This window comes from Panthera leo, chromosome B1 (genome assembly GCF_018350215.1).
Source record: "Panthera leo isolate Ple1 chromosome B1, P.leo_Ple1_pat1.1, whole genome shotgun sequence".
Classification (NCBI taxonomy): domain Eukaryota; kingdom Metazoa; phylum Chordata; class Mammalia; order Carnivora; family Felidae; genus Panthera; species Panthera leo.
In genome coordinates this window covers 71,768,895-71,787,868 of record NC_056682.1, presented here as the reverse complement: position 1 = coordinate 71,787,868, position 18,974 = coordinate 71,768,895, and the positions used below count along the sequence as shown (strand labels likewise).

Sequence of the window (18,974 nt, the reverse complement as noted above, 5' to 3'; positions counted from 1 at the left end):
ATGTTTATTTATTTTTGAGAGACAGAGAGAGGTTGGAGGAGGAGTAGAGTGAGGGAGACCGAGGACCCGAAGCAGGCTTTGCATTGACAGCAGAGAGCCTGACACGGGGCTCGAACCCACAAACTGTGAGATCATGACCTGAACCGAAGTCGGGAGTTTAACCGACTGAGCCACCCAGGCACCCCTAATTTCTTTTTAAATATACCCTTAAATTATTTCTTTTTAAAAAGATTCTCTGTGTCTTTCCAGTTGGAAGGCTATGTCACAGGAAGTAGCACCAAGAGGCAGGAAGAATATCATTAAAGTGTTAACTTTTTACTTGTTCTGATCTCATGCTGTTCACACCCCAAACTTGGTTCTTCCCATTATACAGGGTTGAGTTTTCCACTTTATTTAGAGCCTGCTTGTTTGAATTTTTTTATGTTCAAATTCTAAAATGACTTATTCCTTATCAAACTCGACAAAATATGTTGCAAATTGCAGGCTGTTTGTAACAAATGGTGTTGGTCGTGTTTCTCAGAAGTGTAAGAAGCAAAATCAATGGAGATACTTTATCTCATTTTCCTTCCTTAAAAAGAGGTTTGAAATGACTGCTTTTTAAGATTTCTTCCCATTCTACACTTCAGTAATGTTCTCAAATAACACAGGCAACTCCCTTTTCCCCCTTCTCTAGGAAGAGGCTACTTGGAGACTGAAAAATCTCTCTCAAAACTTTCAAGGAAAGGACTTACTCCACCCACTTATGTGGATCATTTAGAGATTTTTCATTAGATGCCAAGGAAGGAGGGAAATGAGGTGGTTAATTCCTGGAAACTTTGTCTCTGTAATTATGTATGAAGTTATTTTTACTGTGCATATTACAGAGACAACTTGCATTTATTTTGAACCATTCCAAGATCTTTGAAAATATGGAACTTCAAAGTATTTCTCAAAAGAATAATAAATACTCATTTGTTTCCTAAATCTGTGGATTGTACTGAATCCAGAACTCCAGCACAGTTTTCCAGGATGAGAGCACTAATTTTTCTTCTGTAAATAATAAATGCTAGGTGACATGATGGATTGGACTTATGGATAGCAGAATTCCTGAGTAGAAAAAGTATATTCATTTTGCTTGTAGAAAAAGCAGTAAAATGATATCAGAACATTAGGAAATGAATTCAGAAAACCTGACCGACCTTTTTGGCCTCTTGAGGGAAAATAGATGAATGGACCTGCTCCCTATCCCTTTTTTGTTTTCTAACATTGTAAAGCTAAGAAGAATGAAGTCAAAGCATATTTGAGGTTTGCTTTATTGTTTCCTGGGAATCCACTGTGCTGAAATATGTGTATCTATATATATTTTTTATGTCTCTTTTATGTATATACTTCTTTGTAATTGGTCATTCAGGTCTTTTTTTGTAATCCTACTCCCATGGGTACATTTAGAAATAAAATAGGATACCAGTTTTAATATGAAACTCTTGTTCTCTAGAATACATTGCTACAGCCATGTGGATGAATAATTAGCTTTATATAGATAATATTAGACAAGGTGGACATGGTTTTCCCTTGGCTTTTTTGAGAATGTTTTTTGTGGCCTTTGAGGTTGCTGCAAATAAGTACAATCTAACTACAAATAAGGCACATTTTTAGCAATATAAATATACTCAAATGAAATCAATTTAATTTTTAAACATGAATTCTATTTCTAATATAACAGGCTGCGGTCCTCACTTTAATTTTGAGAGAATAAAACCAAGTAAGGAAAGCTGTAACTAAAGAAATCTCAAGAGTATTTTTTATGTTAGATACAATCTAAAGAAAATCAATATTACATTAAGTGGTGTTAAATTTTTTATGCTCCGGGAAAGCACTTTACTTGTCCATTTAATTAATAACAAAGTCAATAAAACAGCAAATCTCTGGAGAGCTGGTTACCACAAAAACTTCAAAGATGAACATTCTGACTTGATGTGTTTTAGTGTCCCTCTTGCTTTGGAGTGACAAATTTCAACACGATTTTATTACCAATTCTAATACCTTAGTATTATAAGTATTTTTATTTAAATTAGAATGGGTCCACATTAAAAAAAAAATTAACATTTATTTATTTTTGAGAGAGAAAAATAGAGAGAGACAGGGTGTGAGCAGGGGAGGGGCAGAGAGAGAGGGAGACACAGAATCTGAAGCAGGCTCTAGGCTCAGGGCTGTCAGCACAGAGCCCAGTGGGGGGCTCGAATTCATGAACCGCGAGATCATGACCCGAGACAAAGTCAGAAGCTTAAACTACTGAGCTACCCACCCAGGCACCTGAAAATGGGCCCGCATTTAAGGTGCAGTGCCTGTCTCTGTGTGACTCATGGGAAAGCGGTCTTGGGCTATCCTGGCCAATCTCTGACCTTCGTTAGCATCGATGGTGCTGCTTAACAGTAATGGTGCCAGTTGTTACTGCCTCATGTCATCTGTTTAGCTGCATATAGAAATGTGCTAATGGCACAAGATGAAAATAGGTGAGTATGGAAATGATATTGGCCTTGCTTTATGATATATTTAAACATTTTGTAGAGGACAGTTTGAAAAAAATTAAGATACATATTTTCAAGTTCTTGTTGGACTCCACTTTTTTTCTTTGAAATCAGCCATAGCATCGTACGTTAGGGCTGATTACGTTAGGATGTTTCCTATAAACACAGCAAATAGCTCAATTTTTACTTTGAGAGAAATGGAAATAAGTATCAAGCTTTTTCTGGTGATTTTCCTTCTCACCAGATTTTCTGTCACATTTTTTGCAACACCAGTAGTAGTAGAAGGGCTCTTGATGTCAGACAGTCTTTGTGCCTTCCCTTTTCGGGAAGAATTTTCATGAGGAAAACTTATAGGAAGAACCTCGTACTACTCAACCAAATAAAACAGTTTTAGGCCTTCAGCGGCTTGTCGTTTACATAAACTGTTCAATACTCAGGGTTTGCCATATTCGATTCCTTTTATATGGCAATAGCAACCTCTAGAGGCAAACAGGACGAACTGAAATTTTTGTCAAGAGCTGGCCTGAGTTGATTATAACCGGTGTAATTTGTAGAAAGAAAACAAAAATCACTTGGCATGAAGACAATTAAAAAATAAACCAGATTCACCCAATCAAGAAGACTGTTGAAACATTTATCTGAATCAGAATGTCAATCTTTCATGACCTAGTTGAGGGCTTTTCTTCACTTTGAAGTCTTTGGACCCCACTCTTTAAGTCTGAGTTATTGGCTCTCATATATATGCGTCAAAAGCCACTCTGTACATTTCTTTTATGATATGAGCCATGAGCTGCTTAAAGTCAAGATTTATATCATGCAGATTTGTATCTTAACCTCTACCCTGCCACCAGCCTGTACCACATACGGTTCATAATATATAATGCATATGAAATAACTTTATAGAACGGATGAATCATTGAAAGGAGAGGAGAGAAAATTAAACCACAGTGCCATTGCTGCCTTGGTGGAATATTTCTCAAATTTGGGTACCCATCGAGCTACCTTGTATTCACCTCTTAATATCTTACTAGATACTTTTGTTTCCCTAATTGACTTCTTTGAGACATTTGGAACTGGAACTATAGTTCAATTTTGGCCTATCTCCAGCACCTTTTTGATGCATTCTTTTATGCTCATGGCATTCTGAAACTATTTTATTTTACCCATTTGTTTTTAGTGATAATCATCAGTTATTGATGGATTAGTATTTGCTTGGTGTATTAGTTTTTATTGCTATCATAACAAATAACCACAGATATAAAGGTCTAAAACAACACAAATTTATTATACTATATTTTTAGAGGTCAAAGTCCATTAAGGTTTCACTAGACTCTAATGAAGGTGCCAGCAAGGCTATGTCCCTTTATGTAGTCTCTAGGGGATAATTGTTTCCTTTCTCATTTAGGTGTTGACAATTCAGTTCCATGCTGTTATGGGGCTGAGGGCAATGTCATGTTTTAAATCAAAGTCTAAATTCTAAAGCTACCTTGTTCTTAATTCTTATACCATGCTATGTTGTGGGTATCCTACCATATATGTGTAACACACACCCACACATACACTCACACACACACATACACAAACACACACTAACACATTATCAACTGTTATTTGAAAAACCATGTTGGACTAAGGAAAACATTGTTTGCACCATTTCTCCCGGTGATGTTTATGCAAACAAGTTTTGTGTATTAGTGAGTAACGCATGCATGCTAGTTTGGCATGGTCTATTAATGGCAAAGCTGCAAGAACAGAAAATACTTACTGGTAAATTTATTTGTTTTAGTTTTCCAAGATTCAGGTCCAAAAGATAATCATTTCACAGGTCAGCTATGAAGCTGTATCTTGATTGGAGGCTACTAATGAATATGAAGAAATTCTGCCACTTTAATTTAGAAAATGTTACTTCACAAAGTAGTGTGCTTATATTTTCATATGCTTATCACTCTGATATAGTGTTTTGAATGAATGATTTTTAGGTTTGTAATGTAAACAGAGGGTAATATGGGGTCACTTTTGGCATCCGTATTGTTTATCATAACATGCATATACAACTTCCCCAAACTCCTATAAATACATATACTTTGCTTTAGTAAAGCATTCTTTTTGCATCCCGCTTGTTTATTTATCCTTTTTAAAAATGTGTTAACTGATAATAGGCTCAGATGTTTTTATTAATTCTACTACTTTAGCCTTAAGTTCTCTCCATGTGTGGTTCTTGCCTTGTAGTTGTCTCCGTGCACAAGGGAAGGCTGTGTTATGTGAATGTTTATTCAGTCAATCCACCAACTAAAGTCAGATTTGAGCCTTGTTTCATTATCTTGCTTTCTCAAAGTCAGCTGCCATTGTGGAAGCATCATTTATTCACCTCATTTCCTCTTTATTACAGAATCTTGATGCTCTGCATGACCACCTCGCTACTATCTACCCAGGTATGCGTGCGCCTTCCTTTAGGTGCACTGATGCAGAAAAGGGCAAAGGACTCATTCTGCACTACTACTCAGAGAGAGAAGGACTTCAGGATATTGTCATCGGAATCATCAAAACGGTAGCTCAACAAATACATGGCACTGAAATAGACATGAAGGTAATGGTCAGTAATGGAGGCTCTTCTGAACACATCTGACATACAGAATATTAAACATGACACTGTGAATTTACCTGTAGCTGTCACTTCTAGTGGACCTCACCAGAGGCATATTTATGAGCCATAACAGTGCTACACCAGCAATATTCTATATTTGGCCTTGGAAATCATTATACAAGATATTTTTTCCCTATGGCAGCAGAAATCTCTCTCCAATTATACATTGCTTAAGGCAATGTGAAACCTAGCTTGCATTTCCTGTATGCATCAGCTGAGTAGCAGAAGGAAAAGTGACTGGTTAAGCTGTAGCCTTCAGAATACAGAAAACCCAAAATGTGGATAGTCAAATTCTAAGATATATAAGATATACATATATAATATTAGATACTGTTTTACCGATCATTGTCTCTTTGTAGATTTTTTTTTATCTGTTCCTGAAATAATAGTTGGAATCTTTCATTTTGTGATCTAAAAATTTTGTTCTTTTAGAAAAAATTGGATTACTTGGTGAAAGAAGTCAGGTCTTAATATTTAAAAAAATCGTTGCTATTGATAATAACGTGCTCTAAGTTTTGAGTGAAAATATCAGAGTAGTGCTACATCAGCTGTGTAATAAAGAAAACCATTGTTTTTCTCTCTTTTTGACCCTGCAGTCTCTCCCAGTCACCTGCTTGGTGTGTGCCCAGAATGTTTAGCTTTACGAGCCATTTTTTAGTTGCTCGAAGTTCGAGAGAATTAGGGAGAGAGATATCCTATTTCAACTTTTTTTCCTTATGGCTATTTCTTAGATGTCAGAGTTATGTTCTAGCACATACAGGAAGCCCAGACTTTAAGTACAATATTATACAAAATAAAAATTGTCATCTTTAAATTGTTTATATTGGAAAAGTGTCCCATATATTTAATCTAGTAATGCCATGTTAGATTCGGTGGTTTTCTTTCTTTCAAGAGTTGATGCCAATTCTTGGTGTGACACTTGTGGGTGAGTCCCAGGTGCATCCTTAATTTTTCTACAACTAGAAAGTAGGACTCTGTGTAACTTGACATTATCAAATCCAGAGACATTTAAAAAATTAAAACCGTGGGTAGAGAATCAACATGTATCCATGGCTAGGAATCTCACTGGAATTTAGCCAAAATATTCTATGCCTTTCATTTCTTATTTTTGATCCTGACCCCAAACTAACGCTACACTTATGCCTAGTGAGCTTTTGTCAGGGGCTTTTAGCATACTGTGTCTACTCTTGTGTTTGGTTTTTATTTAGGCAGGTTGAGCAAAAGACAAGTACGTAGAAACTTCAAGAAAAAAACACAAATCAGGGCGCACTTGGAGATTGCAGTTGCTATGGTTATCAGTGTACTTGGCATGGGAGATTGGCAGCCGTGAGCACACTCTATATAAAATTCAAGATTTTACTTAATTGCATGGTTTCCTTTATACAATATTTTGTTGCCTTGTGACCTTCATGTATTTAAGTGCTCCAACACAGACTTCTGGAATATTTTCAGTTTTAGTTATATTTGGTATATTTAATTTTTGTCAAAGACACCTTTAATTTCCTGAAGTATTCTTATGTTGAATCTGTAAGCTTAACGAGTCCAGGGTTACCAGATAATTTAACTACTTAAGGAATATTATACCGTGTCAAGAAGTGATATGCCAACGAGAGCTTAAAAATATGATCAGAAAGCAATTCATTTAGGGGCACCTGGGTGGCTCAGTTGGTTAAGTGTCTGACTTTGGTGCAGGTCACAATCTAGTGGTTCGTGAGTTCGAGCCCCACGTAGGACTCCGTGCTGACAGCTCAGAGCCTGGAGCCTGCTTCGGATTCTGTGTCTCTGTCTCTCTCTGCCCGTCCCCTGCTCGCTCTCTCTCTCTCTCTCTCTCTCAAAAATAAACATTAAAAACATTTTTTTTTTGAAGAAAGCAGTTCATTTTGACAATTTAATCAAAGCAAAGGAACAAGATTGAGGAATTAATTAGTAAATTTAGGTTGCACATAATTCAGTTCCTTTAGCTAAAATGGAGCCAGAGCAGACCATCAAAATTGGGCTTGAATTTGAAGACTGACTCTTATTTGGTTCATGAAACTTTAGAGAAAACAACCTTAGTGAAGCAGACTGTTTAAATCATCGATAAAAATACTAATATTTAGCCAGTGTAGTAGGTGAGTGTGACACTCAAGGGAGTAATATCCTTGTTTCATCATGAAACGATTTGAAAGAATATGTACAAGAGCGTCACATTCATTGTGATTTCTTCTTAAGTCTCAGAGTGTGCTGCTGGAAATGCATGAGCAAAAAAAGCCAAAAAGAGCAACATTCTGCCTTCATTGAGCTTATAACTGAAGAACTATTGTGCCCACTACTTCCCATTTGGATCTGGCCACAGTTGAGATACAGTTTTTCCTTTTGGAAGAGGATGTGTTGTTTCTGGTTTCTTAAACTCAAAAGAATAAACATCTTTTCTATACCTTAATAATGTATTTGCCTACGCAAAATATTTCAGAAATGTCACCATTTCTGTAAATTATAGAGCTTTACTCACTATTATGATTACTTCCCTAGAATGAGTTCCTAGACTTATAATTAAATTGAAGAATGTACAACTTTTTAGGGATTACTTGTATATTATCAATCTACCCTTCAGAAAATTTAATCAAGATCCCCTCCCACTTGTGGTATTCGAGATAACTCTTTTTCTGTATCTTACCCAATTTGGTATTTTGTATAATTGCTATTTGATGGATAAAAAGTGACATTGCATGTATTTTTAAATATGTAGCTGTATTATTTCATTTCCTTCTGTTTGCACATATCATTTTTATCATATTAAATAAAACCACTTTGTATGGTTTGTGGGGTATTCACTGTACAATTGTACCTGGCTGAGCGGGCTGAGCCTACCAGGACAAGGGGGTGATTTTCTCCCAATTCTATCAAAGAAGCCATCTGGGCTGCTGAAGGATTCATACCAGATTTGCAATTTTATTGTAAGTAATTTTTCAGTCTTCAAATTGCATAAGTCAATGTCCAGAAATAGTTTCCTATTTAAGACATGCATAGTATTTGCATTTATGCATATTTTAAAATTAACTCTCTAAATGCAATTCTCATAACCAGTTTCTTAGGATTTAGGATTTTAAGTAAACTGAAATGCAGGCAATTAACTCATCTCCCCCTCTGAAAAATCCAGGTTATTCAGCAAAGAAATGAAGAATGTGATCATACTCAATTTTTAATTGAGGAAAAAGAGTCAAAAGAAGAAGATTTTTATGAAGATCTTGATAGATTTGAAGAAAACGGTACCCAGGAATCACGCATCAGCCCGTATACCTTCTGCAAAGCTTTTCCTTTCCACATAATATTTGACCGGGACCTGGTGGTTACTCAGTGTGGCAATGCCATATATAGAGTGCTTCCCCAGGTAAAATGATATCACACTTCCTTGAGGTCTGAGACAAAGGCTCTAGAGTTGTTCTATGTGGCCATTTATTCACTTAATACACTGATTATATATCATGTAATGTGCAGTACATCGTATATCACATAAGATTTTTAAACTGAGCTAAGTGTATTTAAGCATACTGCAACTTTCCCTAGGACAGCTATTTATTCTTTTTCTGTTTTAATCACTCACAGGGACAATGGGAAAATTACATGGGGATACTATTGTTTTAATGAGAAAATGGGTAACTTTGTAGTAGTAAGCAACTCCCCTACCAAATGATTATGATTTTCTACTTTAAAGTCTTACTGAGCTGGCTTAATCTAATCTCAAATCGTAAGAATTATTTCTACTGATCACATGATCCTTTCTTTTCATCCACATTGTAGCTCCAACCTGGGAACTGCAGTCTGTTGTCTGTCTTCTCTCTGGTTCGTCCTCATATTGACATTAGTTTCCATGGGATCCTTTCGCACATCAATACAGTTTTTGTATTGAGAAGCAAGGTAATCAAAATATTATTTCTTTCAATGTGAGTAAGGGATGTTATATCTTAGAAGTGTCCCTGAAGGAAAGTTACCTACTATACTATTCTATTATATGGAGAAGGTATAGAAAAATTCAAACCAAACCTCAGAGGGAGTCCTGTTTCAAAGGCAATATTATTGATTTTTGGTTTGCCTGAGCAGCACTGGAACTCTTACTAACTGATCAAAATTAACAAAAGTAAATTTTGAGACTGTATTCTTGGGACAATGCAATTTCACATAATAAAACAAATATCTTTTACTCCCTGTACAGCTACCATGTACTATTTTAGACATCAGAAGAACTGATAAAAAAAAAAAATACACTTTTTTAACTTCACCCAAAGCCACTGATTTAATTCTTCCTTCAATTGTCTATTATTCTTGGTGCCATTTTTGTCGGAATTTAAAAGTGATAAAATATTCTTTTGGTTGAATGTTTAAGGAGTACCCAGATCTCATAGTTTCTGTTCTTGGGAGTGATACAGCAAACGTGTCCTAGAATATATATTTTGTCCTTCCTGAAGCCCTTGGAAAGGTCTTACCCACACATACTTTATGTATTTGGAACTACTCCCAGCCTCTCTGTGAATGCAGGTATGGGGAATAGAGACACTTGGTTTCTTTTTTTTCATAGAACTTAGTATTATATGTTGGAGCCATACTGGAAAATCAGAAATAAGATTCACAGTAGCCTTAAAACAATATGCAAGCATTGTAAGACTATTATCTTTTTGGGTCCAAAGGAGATAGTCAATTCGTTTTTCTGCAGTGTTTGCAAGGTAGTCACTTTGCTTATTACCTGGCAGTATTTCTGTGAAATGCCCTTCCTGATCTACTCGGTGTCCTTATTCTCCCTGGACACTTTGGTGGGAAATGAGGTATACATGTCCTTTTTTTTTTTTTTAACGTTTATTTATTTTTGGGACAGAGAGAGACAGAGCATGAACGGGGGAGGGGCAGAGAGAGAGGGAGACACAGAATCGGAAGCAGGCTCCAGGCTCTGAGCCATCAGCCCAGAGCCCGACGCGGGGCTCGAACTCAGGAACCGTGAGATCGTGACCTGAGCCGAAGTCGGTCGCTCAACCGACTGAGCCACCCAGGCGCCCCTACATGTCCTTCTTTTTGCTGACTTGTTGCGTAGGGAGAAAGATACTAGTTTAATAGCTGTGTCTTGCTTTTTCAAGGAAGGACTGTTGGATGTAGAGAAATTAGAATGTGAGGATGAGCTGACTGGGACTGAGAGCAGCTGCTTACGTCTCAAGGGGCAGATGATCTACTTACCTGAAGCCGATAGCATCCTTTTTCTGTGTTCACCAAGGTAATCATTTTTAGATCAATTATAATGGATAGAAATACCCATTTTTAGCTAACAGAGAAATCCAAAAGCATCTTATTTAATGATGTCTACATGTTTCAAGTATAATTAGGTATTACAACCCCTGTTCATACAGCACTCTAGTACAAGGATAATTTCATTTAACATTTGTAACAAGCTCAGAAGAAATCCTGTATTCTTTTTTTTTTTTTAATTTGTCCTGTCTTAATCAATGTGCCAAGTGTATGTGCCATCAGATCGTGGAAAAATCTAATCTGCAGGTAGCTAATGCTTAGCTTTGTAGGCACCACGTAGAAAAGAAATTCCATAAAGCATTTAATATGATGACATAAATACATGGGTATATTTGGCACTGAAAAATTACTTTCTACAATTGTTTCTAGATTTAAAATATAACTACCCTATATTGACAATATTTAGCTACTCTAATCAGGATATACTATTCAAAATATATTATTACATTGAAATTTATGTAAATTATGTTTTTTTTGTAATGAACATCAGAAGGAAGTAAAACTGTAGGATGGTATTTTTCCAATTTGAAAAAACATTTTACCAAAAGATGCATGGCAACTCAGAATAAGAAAAACAGGGGCGCCTGGGTGGCGCAGTCGGTTAAGCGTCCGACTTCAGCTCCGGTCACGATCTCACGGATCTCGTGGTCCGTGAGTTCGAGCCCCGCGTCAGGCTCTGGGCTGATGGCTCAGAGCCTGGAGCCTGCTTCCGATTCTGTGTTTCCTTCTCTCTCTGCCCTTCCCCCCTTCATGCTCTGTCTCTCTCTGTCTCAAAAATAAATAAAAACGTTAAAAAAAAAATTAAAAAAAAAAAAAAAAAAGAATAAGAAAAACATACCGAAATTTACTTAGAAAAATAGAAAAAGGTAACTGGAACTTTTTAGGTGGTATTTTGTGTATTTATAACTTTGTATGACAGAAACCTATGCACATTATTTAGTAACACATTCACTACAGCATGTTTTGCTGAGCTACTGGCTAAAAATTTAATTTAAAGTCCACCATGATCACTCTTCATTTAAAGATACTGCCTGAAAATTTCTGAAAAATCTAATGAACTTTATAACTTCCTTTAATATTATTAATACACTATGTTTTTAAAGATGTTTTTTAACGTTTTATTTATTTTTGAGACAGGGAGAGACAGAGCATGAACAGGGGAGGGTCAGAGAGAGGGAGACACAGAATCTGAAACATGCTCCAGGCTCTGAGCTGTCAGCACAGAGCCCGACGCAGGGCTCGAACTCACCGACCGCGAGATCATGACCTGAGCCGAAATCGGCCACTTAACCGACTGAGCCACCCAGGCGCCCCTATTAATACACTATTAACGACTACATAAGACTAATGATTATTTTTTCCTGAGAATATGCATCATGAAAATAAAAAAGACAAACTTAGAGAATATCAATCCTTTATATCTTTTTATTAGTCACTTTCATTGTTCTAACTATATTTTTATCTGCTATCAATGTGTTTTTTTTTTTTTTCTTTTGCCCTTTTCAAGTTGAGCTTTAGTAGAATGACAGCTGTTCAATAGGGACAATTTCTATTCATGGAGATAAAGGTCTCTTTGGAAACAGAAGCAGAAAATTTGGAGGCTCTTTGTTAATTACCATATGAAGAAATTGGTCACATATTGACACATTCACAATTTGTCATATGGTACCTGTCCGTGTATTTAGAAAGATTTGTACTTGTGTTAAATGAGATCCACTAAAAGCAGTTTTACTTATAAATAATTCTAAGATGATTAGTTTAAATTTAGGGGAAAAATGTTAGTAGTTCATTAAGATAATAAGTAAATTTTTAGAAAAATGAGACATAGAGGCACTTTGGTGACTCAGTCACTTAAGCATCTGACTCTCTTTTCGGCTCAGGTCATGATGCCAGGGTCATGGGATTGAGCCCTGTGTGGGGCTCTGCTGAGTATGGAACCTGCTTAAGATTGTCTCCCTCTGCCCCTCCCCCACTCCCTCTTGTGCACACAGGTACTCTTTCACACACACACACACACACACACACAGAAAAGTGAGATATAATTTGATTGTTTTTAAACTCCATACAAGAATTTTTAGCCATTTTTATTTTAAGCTTATAATCTTTTTTTTTTTTTTTCTCTGTTCATGGGCAGTTCTTGTATATCAGCTAGCAGGTGATCTGTCCTCTTTTCAGATGAGTCTATTCTGCCATTGAGCCGAGTTGTTCAAGGTTAACATACATATGCATTTTAACAAAATCTAAAGAAACCATATGGTTCATTACTAAAGTCTTTGATCATTTTATTTTTCTATATTGACATGCTTATGTTGGCTTTGATTTGTGGACATTTCTGCTGAGAATGTATAACAAGGAGACATTTTATTAATCCAAAATTCTTCAGTAAAGCCACAACTCCTTATGTCATTTTAGAGAAATTCTTATTGTGAATGGCCAGAAGTTATTACTTTATATTTAAAGAATTCAAACCAATAATATAACCTTAAGATATTTTAACCAAAAAATAAATTTTTAAAAAGCAGTCACTTATCAGATCATCACTGAATCAATACAATTATGCTATTTTTTTTAATGTTTGTTTATTTTTGAGAGAGAGAGACAGAGGAGGGGCAGAGAGAGAGGGAGACACAGAATTTGAAGCAGGCTTCAGGCTCTGAGCTGTCAACACAGAGCCCGACACAGTGCTCTAACCCATGAACCATGAGATCATGACCTGAGCTGAAGTTGGATGATCAACCAACTGAGCCACCCAGGTGCCCTTTTTATGCTAATCTAAAAATAACTTCGGTAAAAAAAAAACAAAACAAAAAACAAAAAAAAAACATAGGTTACAAATATGCATACACTTTAGTAAGATTATATAATGTTTCAAAAATGAGAAAAATTTTCAAAGCAAACAAAAGCAGTAGAAGAAATTAGAATGAGAAATAAGAGTAGCACATAAAATACATGTCATAAAGTTATAAGCACATAAAATACATGTGGAAGGTCATAAATCTGATTGTAAACTTTTTATCACTGCATCTAAAAGAGAAAAGCAACCAGTTACAACAGTCAATGGATGCATAAGGCAACAATGAACTGGTTTCTCAAAAGAAGCATTATCATCCCTGTTACAGAGGGCAAAAAGAAAGTTTTCTTCATCTCTTTATAGTGAGGGGAAAATGTGATTGCAGTCCATAACGGCCACGTGTTAAATACCAGGTTAATTTTCACAGGATAGTTTTTTTCTTTACCTTTCAGTTTAGGCTGATGGAATCAAAAAGTGAGATTTGGCAAAAATGTATGTCAAGTTCACTGCTCCTTGATAGATTTTTTTTTAATGTTTATTTTTCAGACAGAGAGAAACAGCATGAACGGGGGGAGGGTCAGAGAGAGGGAGACACAGAATTTGAAGCAGGCTTCAGGCTCTGAGCTGTCAACACAGAGCCCGACACAGTGCTCTAACCCATGAACCATGAGATCATGACCTGAGCTGAAGTTGGATGATCAACCAACTGAGCCACCCAGGTGCCCTTTTTATGCTAATCTAAAAATAACTTCGGTAAAAAAAAAACAAAACAAAAAACAAAAAAAAAACATAGGTTACAAATATGCATACACTTTAGTAAGATTATATAATGTTTCAAAAATGAGAAAAATTTTCAAAGCAAACAAAAGCAGTAGAAGAAATTAGAATGAGAAATAAGAGTAGCACATAAAATACATGTCATAAAGTTATAAGCACATAAAATACATGTGGAAGGTCATAAATCTGATTGTAAACTTTTTATCACTGCATCTAAAAGAGAAAAGCAACCAGTTACAACAGTCAATGGATGCATAAGGCAACAATGAACTGGTTTCTCAAAAGAAGCATTATCATCCCTGTTACAGAGGGCAAAAAGAAAGTTTTCTTCATCTCTTTATAGTGAGGGGAAAATGTGATTGCAGTCCATAACGGCCACGTGTTAAATACCAGGTTAATTTTCACAGGATAGTTTTTTTCTTTACCTTTCAGTTTAGGCTGATGGAATCAAAAAGTGAGATTTGGCAAAAATGTATGTCAAGTTCACTGCTCCTTGATAGATTTTTTTTTAATGTTTATTTTTCAGACAGAGAGAAACAGCATGAACGGGGGGAGGGTCAGAGAGAGGGAGACGCAGAATCCGAAACAGGCTTCAGGCTCTGAGCGGTCAGCACAGAGCCTGACGCGGGGCTCGAACTCGCGACCACAAGATCATGACCTGAGCCGACGTTGGACGCCCAACCGACTGAGCCACCCAGGCGCCCCTGCTCCTTGATAGATTTTTAAATATATGAAAGAATGAAGTTATAGTCTTCATGCAACTCTCCATTTTTTTTTTTTTTTTTTTTTTTTTTTTTGTCTTTAGCCTGACCTATTGAATGGTAGGAGATGACCAGATTTTACTCCTTGACAGTAGTCAGGCTTGATGTTAGCATGTACACAAGTTGGCACTGACTTCGCCTCATTTCCCTATCTACCAGTGTGATGAACCTGGACGATCTGACAAGGAGAGGTCTGTACCTAAGTGACATCCCTCTGCATGATGCCACGCGCGATCTCGTTCTTTTGGGAGAACAATTCAGAGAGGAATACAAACTGACCCAAGAACTGGAAATCCTCACAGATAGGCTGCAGCTCACATTAAGAGCCTTGGAAGATGAAAAGAAAAAGACAGACACGTAAGAATGTAACCTTGTGGGTAAGGAAGGGCGTTGTATATTGTGACCCTACTGTGGTTAAGTTTGGTAACCAAAGTAGAAAGGCATGGAACCTGTTATACTCTGGAGTAGTAGGTAAGAATCTTCCATATCACTTAGAAAGAAATTATGCATACAGAAATACATCAGTCTTAATGGTAGTGGAAATGTGTCTTCTAGTTTTAGAAACTAAGTTGAAAGAATAAATGCCATAATACCTCCCTGAAAATCAATACAGTAATCCAAGTGTGTATTTAAAGGTGAAGTATCCATTCATTCCTTCCTTCATATGAGAGATCTGTTCGAAGCATCCTCTGGGTGCCAAGGGCTGGCTGCGTTCTCGGGGTTGCAGTGAACACTGTGCTTAGAATTGGCCTTCATTTTCAAATAATTCATTCAGATATGCACTGTGCATACTACTTGGCCTTGCTTGTATATATTCGTTAAAGGCACTAAATCACTGGACATTGATGAGAGATTTTACCCAGGGTCTTGGGTATTCATTTTTGATGGCTTGTCGGAGAATTGAAGTGATCTGTCTGACTTCTCCTAAGAACTATTTCATTCTACTTGAACACCAAGAATATTGATAACAGCATCACTTTCTGTACTTTTCTTTGCGTTGATATGTGTGTGGTTGCCCTGAAATGAATGCTGTGCCCACACATAAACACGCCAGTTAACTATTTATTAATAACATGGATGAAATAGAGAATGACATTTAATGTCTGTCTATACATAGCTTCTTAATTCACTTGTCTTGACCTTTGTACAGAGAAGCTGAAAGCTATATCTGGTTTCTTTGATGCCTCTTTACTTTCCTTGTGGCCCTCAACAGATCCCTGAATCCCTCCAGATATTTTGCAGATTTCAAAAAGGATATGGGACAGGCGGCTCAAATTCCTCCCACTGCTTAAAAAAAAAAAAAAATTCAAACTGTAGGTTTTATTGGTATGTGGTACAACTTCATCCTTGAAAATAACACATTGTATGAAGCTTGTAAGATTCAACTTAGCACAGTACGTCCTCTGGCTTTAGGGAAGAAAAAGGTAGGGAGGCATCATTTCTTCCTCTGGGTCCTCATGCCAAGAGCCATCGGTTACCCCAGTTTCTGCTTCTGTCCTATCAGTCCCTCGGCTCTCACCCTCCTCCCGTTGTGCTTACCACACTTGTCCCTCTGCGTGGTACCTGATGCCATCGAAAAATCGCAGGATTGCCTGTAGAAGAACAGTCTTTTCTTGCCGAGCCCAGGCTCCACCTGTTTTTTCCGTTTCTTCCACGGAAGAAAGAGGCATGGATGAGACTGGGAGGAGATCTACTTGGTTTAATGGTATTTACACAAATTCAGGTAAACTTCTTATTCCTGAGAGATAAACACGGTCCTGGTATTATACTACTCAGACAGTGTTCTAAGTGCTGGTAATGACAACTTTCCTACTGTGAATACTGTAATAACAGGTCAGAATTCAGTACCACGGATGAAAACTCTGACTTCCTATTGCCAGGGTTCTGCTTCGCCTATTTGGTTGCCTTATTTCCATTTAGTTTGAATTGGTTTGGATTTGGAGGTGTTGCATGTGATTAAAACAAATAAATTATGGTATTTTTGAAAACTCACATAGATGGCTAATACTGGGTGTCTTATAAGACTCCAGGTTTTTACGGTACAAACGACATCAAAACTCTGTGATTCCCAGCATTTCTTCCTGTGGCTCTTTCCCCATCCCGCTGAACAGGCTGTTGTATTCTGTCCTCCCTCCATCCGTTGCCAATGAGCTGAGACACAAGCGTCCAGTGCCTGCCAAGAGATATGACAACGTGACCATCCTCTTCAGTGGCATTGTGGGCTTCAATGCCTTCTGTAGCAAGCATGCATCTGGAGAAGGGGCCATGAAGATTGTAAACCTGCTCAATGACCTCTACACCAGATTTGACACACTGACTGACTCCCGGAAAAATCCATTTGTTTATAAGGCGAGTCCAGACCGCATCCTAATGCAGTGCCCTTCAGAGTCTGAATTTTGAGACCCTATGTTCCGAGGCACCATTCTCTGACTATAGCCCTACAGCCTTGGTGCAGTAGGCCTCCATGTACCCACTGTTTACCATTTTCTTAAATAATTTACCTCTTGTTGTAAACCTTTCTCTTCCCTGTAACCAAAATGAATAGAGCTGATGGTTCCCTGGTTCAAATGAAATGTTCAGCAGCTTTTTGCACTTACATTAATGAATCTGCACAGGTTGTTTCTCACCCATCATGTAAACATAGCATTTGTTTTAGTGCTCTGTCGGAGACATTTTTATTGAAATACATAAATGCTTTGCATAGTAAAGAAGTCTTAGAGCATGAGAAGGGGACTGGGGACTCAGGTTTGCTTTTAGATTACACTGACCTGAAGATAAACATTTATAAGGCATTTATGCGCTTTGTTTCAATTAAAAACAAATATAATATTGGAAAAAATGAAGTCAGGGGATTATTGCTTCATAAAAGCAAGAATGTTAACCAAACCATCTCCAGGCATCTGGAGTAATAGGAGTGCCACAAGGACTATTTATTTTATAGTGGTTTTCTGAGGTACAGTGTGACATTTTGTGAGCACATCATAAATGTAAATGGTTATTGAACATGATAAAACATTGGACATTGGGCAGTGGCTCTTGTGTCATAAACCATCATTATTTTAGGGAGATACTGGTAATAAATTGTCCTAGTGAATTATAAGCGTATCTGAGATGAGAAACCAGGAATTACTAGGGGGGAAATAATGCTGTGTCCATGCCTGGCTGTAATCAAAGACCTCAAGTGCTGTGTGCAAGTTTCAAACAATTACAAGGTTTCATCTTGTTGGAATTGAATGTATTATAATTTTAAACGAATTCATGGGAGGAAAGTTTAAAGTTACTAGTAGCCTTGGGGAAATGTTGTTTATATAGAAGGGTAGCAAATGAAACAGTAATGTTTATTCTAACCAATGACCATGTAAATATATGTGCTGTGTTAGGTGGAGACAGTTGGTGATAAGTATATGACAGTGAGTGGTTTACCAGAGCCATGCATCCACCATGCACGATCCATTTGCCACCTGGCCTTGGATATGATGGAAATTGCTGGCCAGGTTCAAGTAGACGGAGAATCTGTTCAGGTTAGTAAATAAAGTAGATACTATAATAGCAGTAGCAGACCTTTGTGGTCAACCGACTCACATTCTTTGGCAGGCAGTCATTACGTCTAAGGGAAGACGTCATCATGACAACAGTCTATAATATTCTTGAACCCATTGTATTGCATTTTTTTCACAGAGATGGGAAATCTGTCCACCTTTTTGAAACTACCTACTCTGTTCCATGTACTGAAATCAAGAGGATGAGACCAAACTTCCTATCCTTTCTGGTTTATTTTTTAAAAATCTCTTTCCTGCGTCTCATAGAAGTTGCCAGATTCATATCTTTGGAATCTTATGACTTTAGAAAAAGAATATTTCTCTTGGAAGACAGATTTTGTGAGAGTTTTGGTTTTTTTTTAATATTAATGCTTGATTTTTTTTTTTACCTTTCCTTTAATCTCTTTTTTTAAATTTTTTTTTAATTTATTTATTTTTGAGAGACAGAGAGAGACACAACACAGGTGGGGGAGGGGCAGAGAGAGAATGAGACATAGAATCTGAAGCAGACTCCAGGCTCTGAGCTGTCAGCAAAGAGCCCGACGTGGGGCTTGAACTCACAAACTGTGAGATCATGACCTGAGCCGAAGTCGGTCGCTCAACCGACTGAGCCACCCAGGCACCCCGAGAGTTTTTTATTTTGTCTGTAATATACTTGGAGTTCTTCCAGAGAATTCTTATGAT

At 37.1% G+C, this 18,974-nt stretch overlaps 1 protein-coding gene across 3 annotated transcripts in view; it reads left to right on the top strand.

The window, feature by feature from the left end:
- The window catches only part of GUCY1B1 (guanylate cyclase 1 soluble subunit beta 1), a 49,933-nt gene that overhangs the window by 27,916 nt on the left and 3,043 nt on the right, over window positions 1-18,974 (top strand). For all 3 annotated transcript variants that reach the window (XM_042935216.1, XM_042935215.1, XM_042935214.1), the window contains exons 5-11: window positions 4,897-5,094; window positions 8,291-8,521; window positions 8,932-9,048; window positions 10,257-10,390; window positions 14,911-15,108; window positions 16,863-17,100; window positions 18,132-18,272. In XM_042935216.1, the coding sequence (XP_042791150.1) occupies window positions 4,897-5,094; window positions 8,291-8,521; window positions 8,932-9,048; window positions 10,257-10,390; window positions 14,911-15,108; window positions 16,863-17,100; window positions 18,132-18,272 (1,257 nt within the window). The remainder of the gene's footprint in view (window positions 1-4,896; window positions 5,095-8,290; window positions 8,522-8,931; window positions 9,049-10,256; window positions 10,391-14,910; window positions 15,109-16,862; window positions 17,101-18,131; window positions 18,273-18,974) is intronic.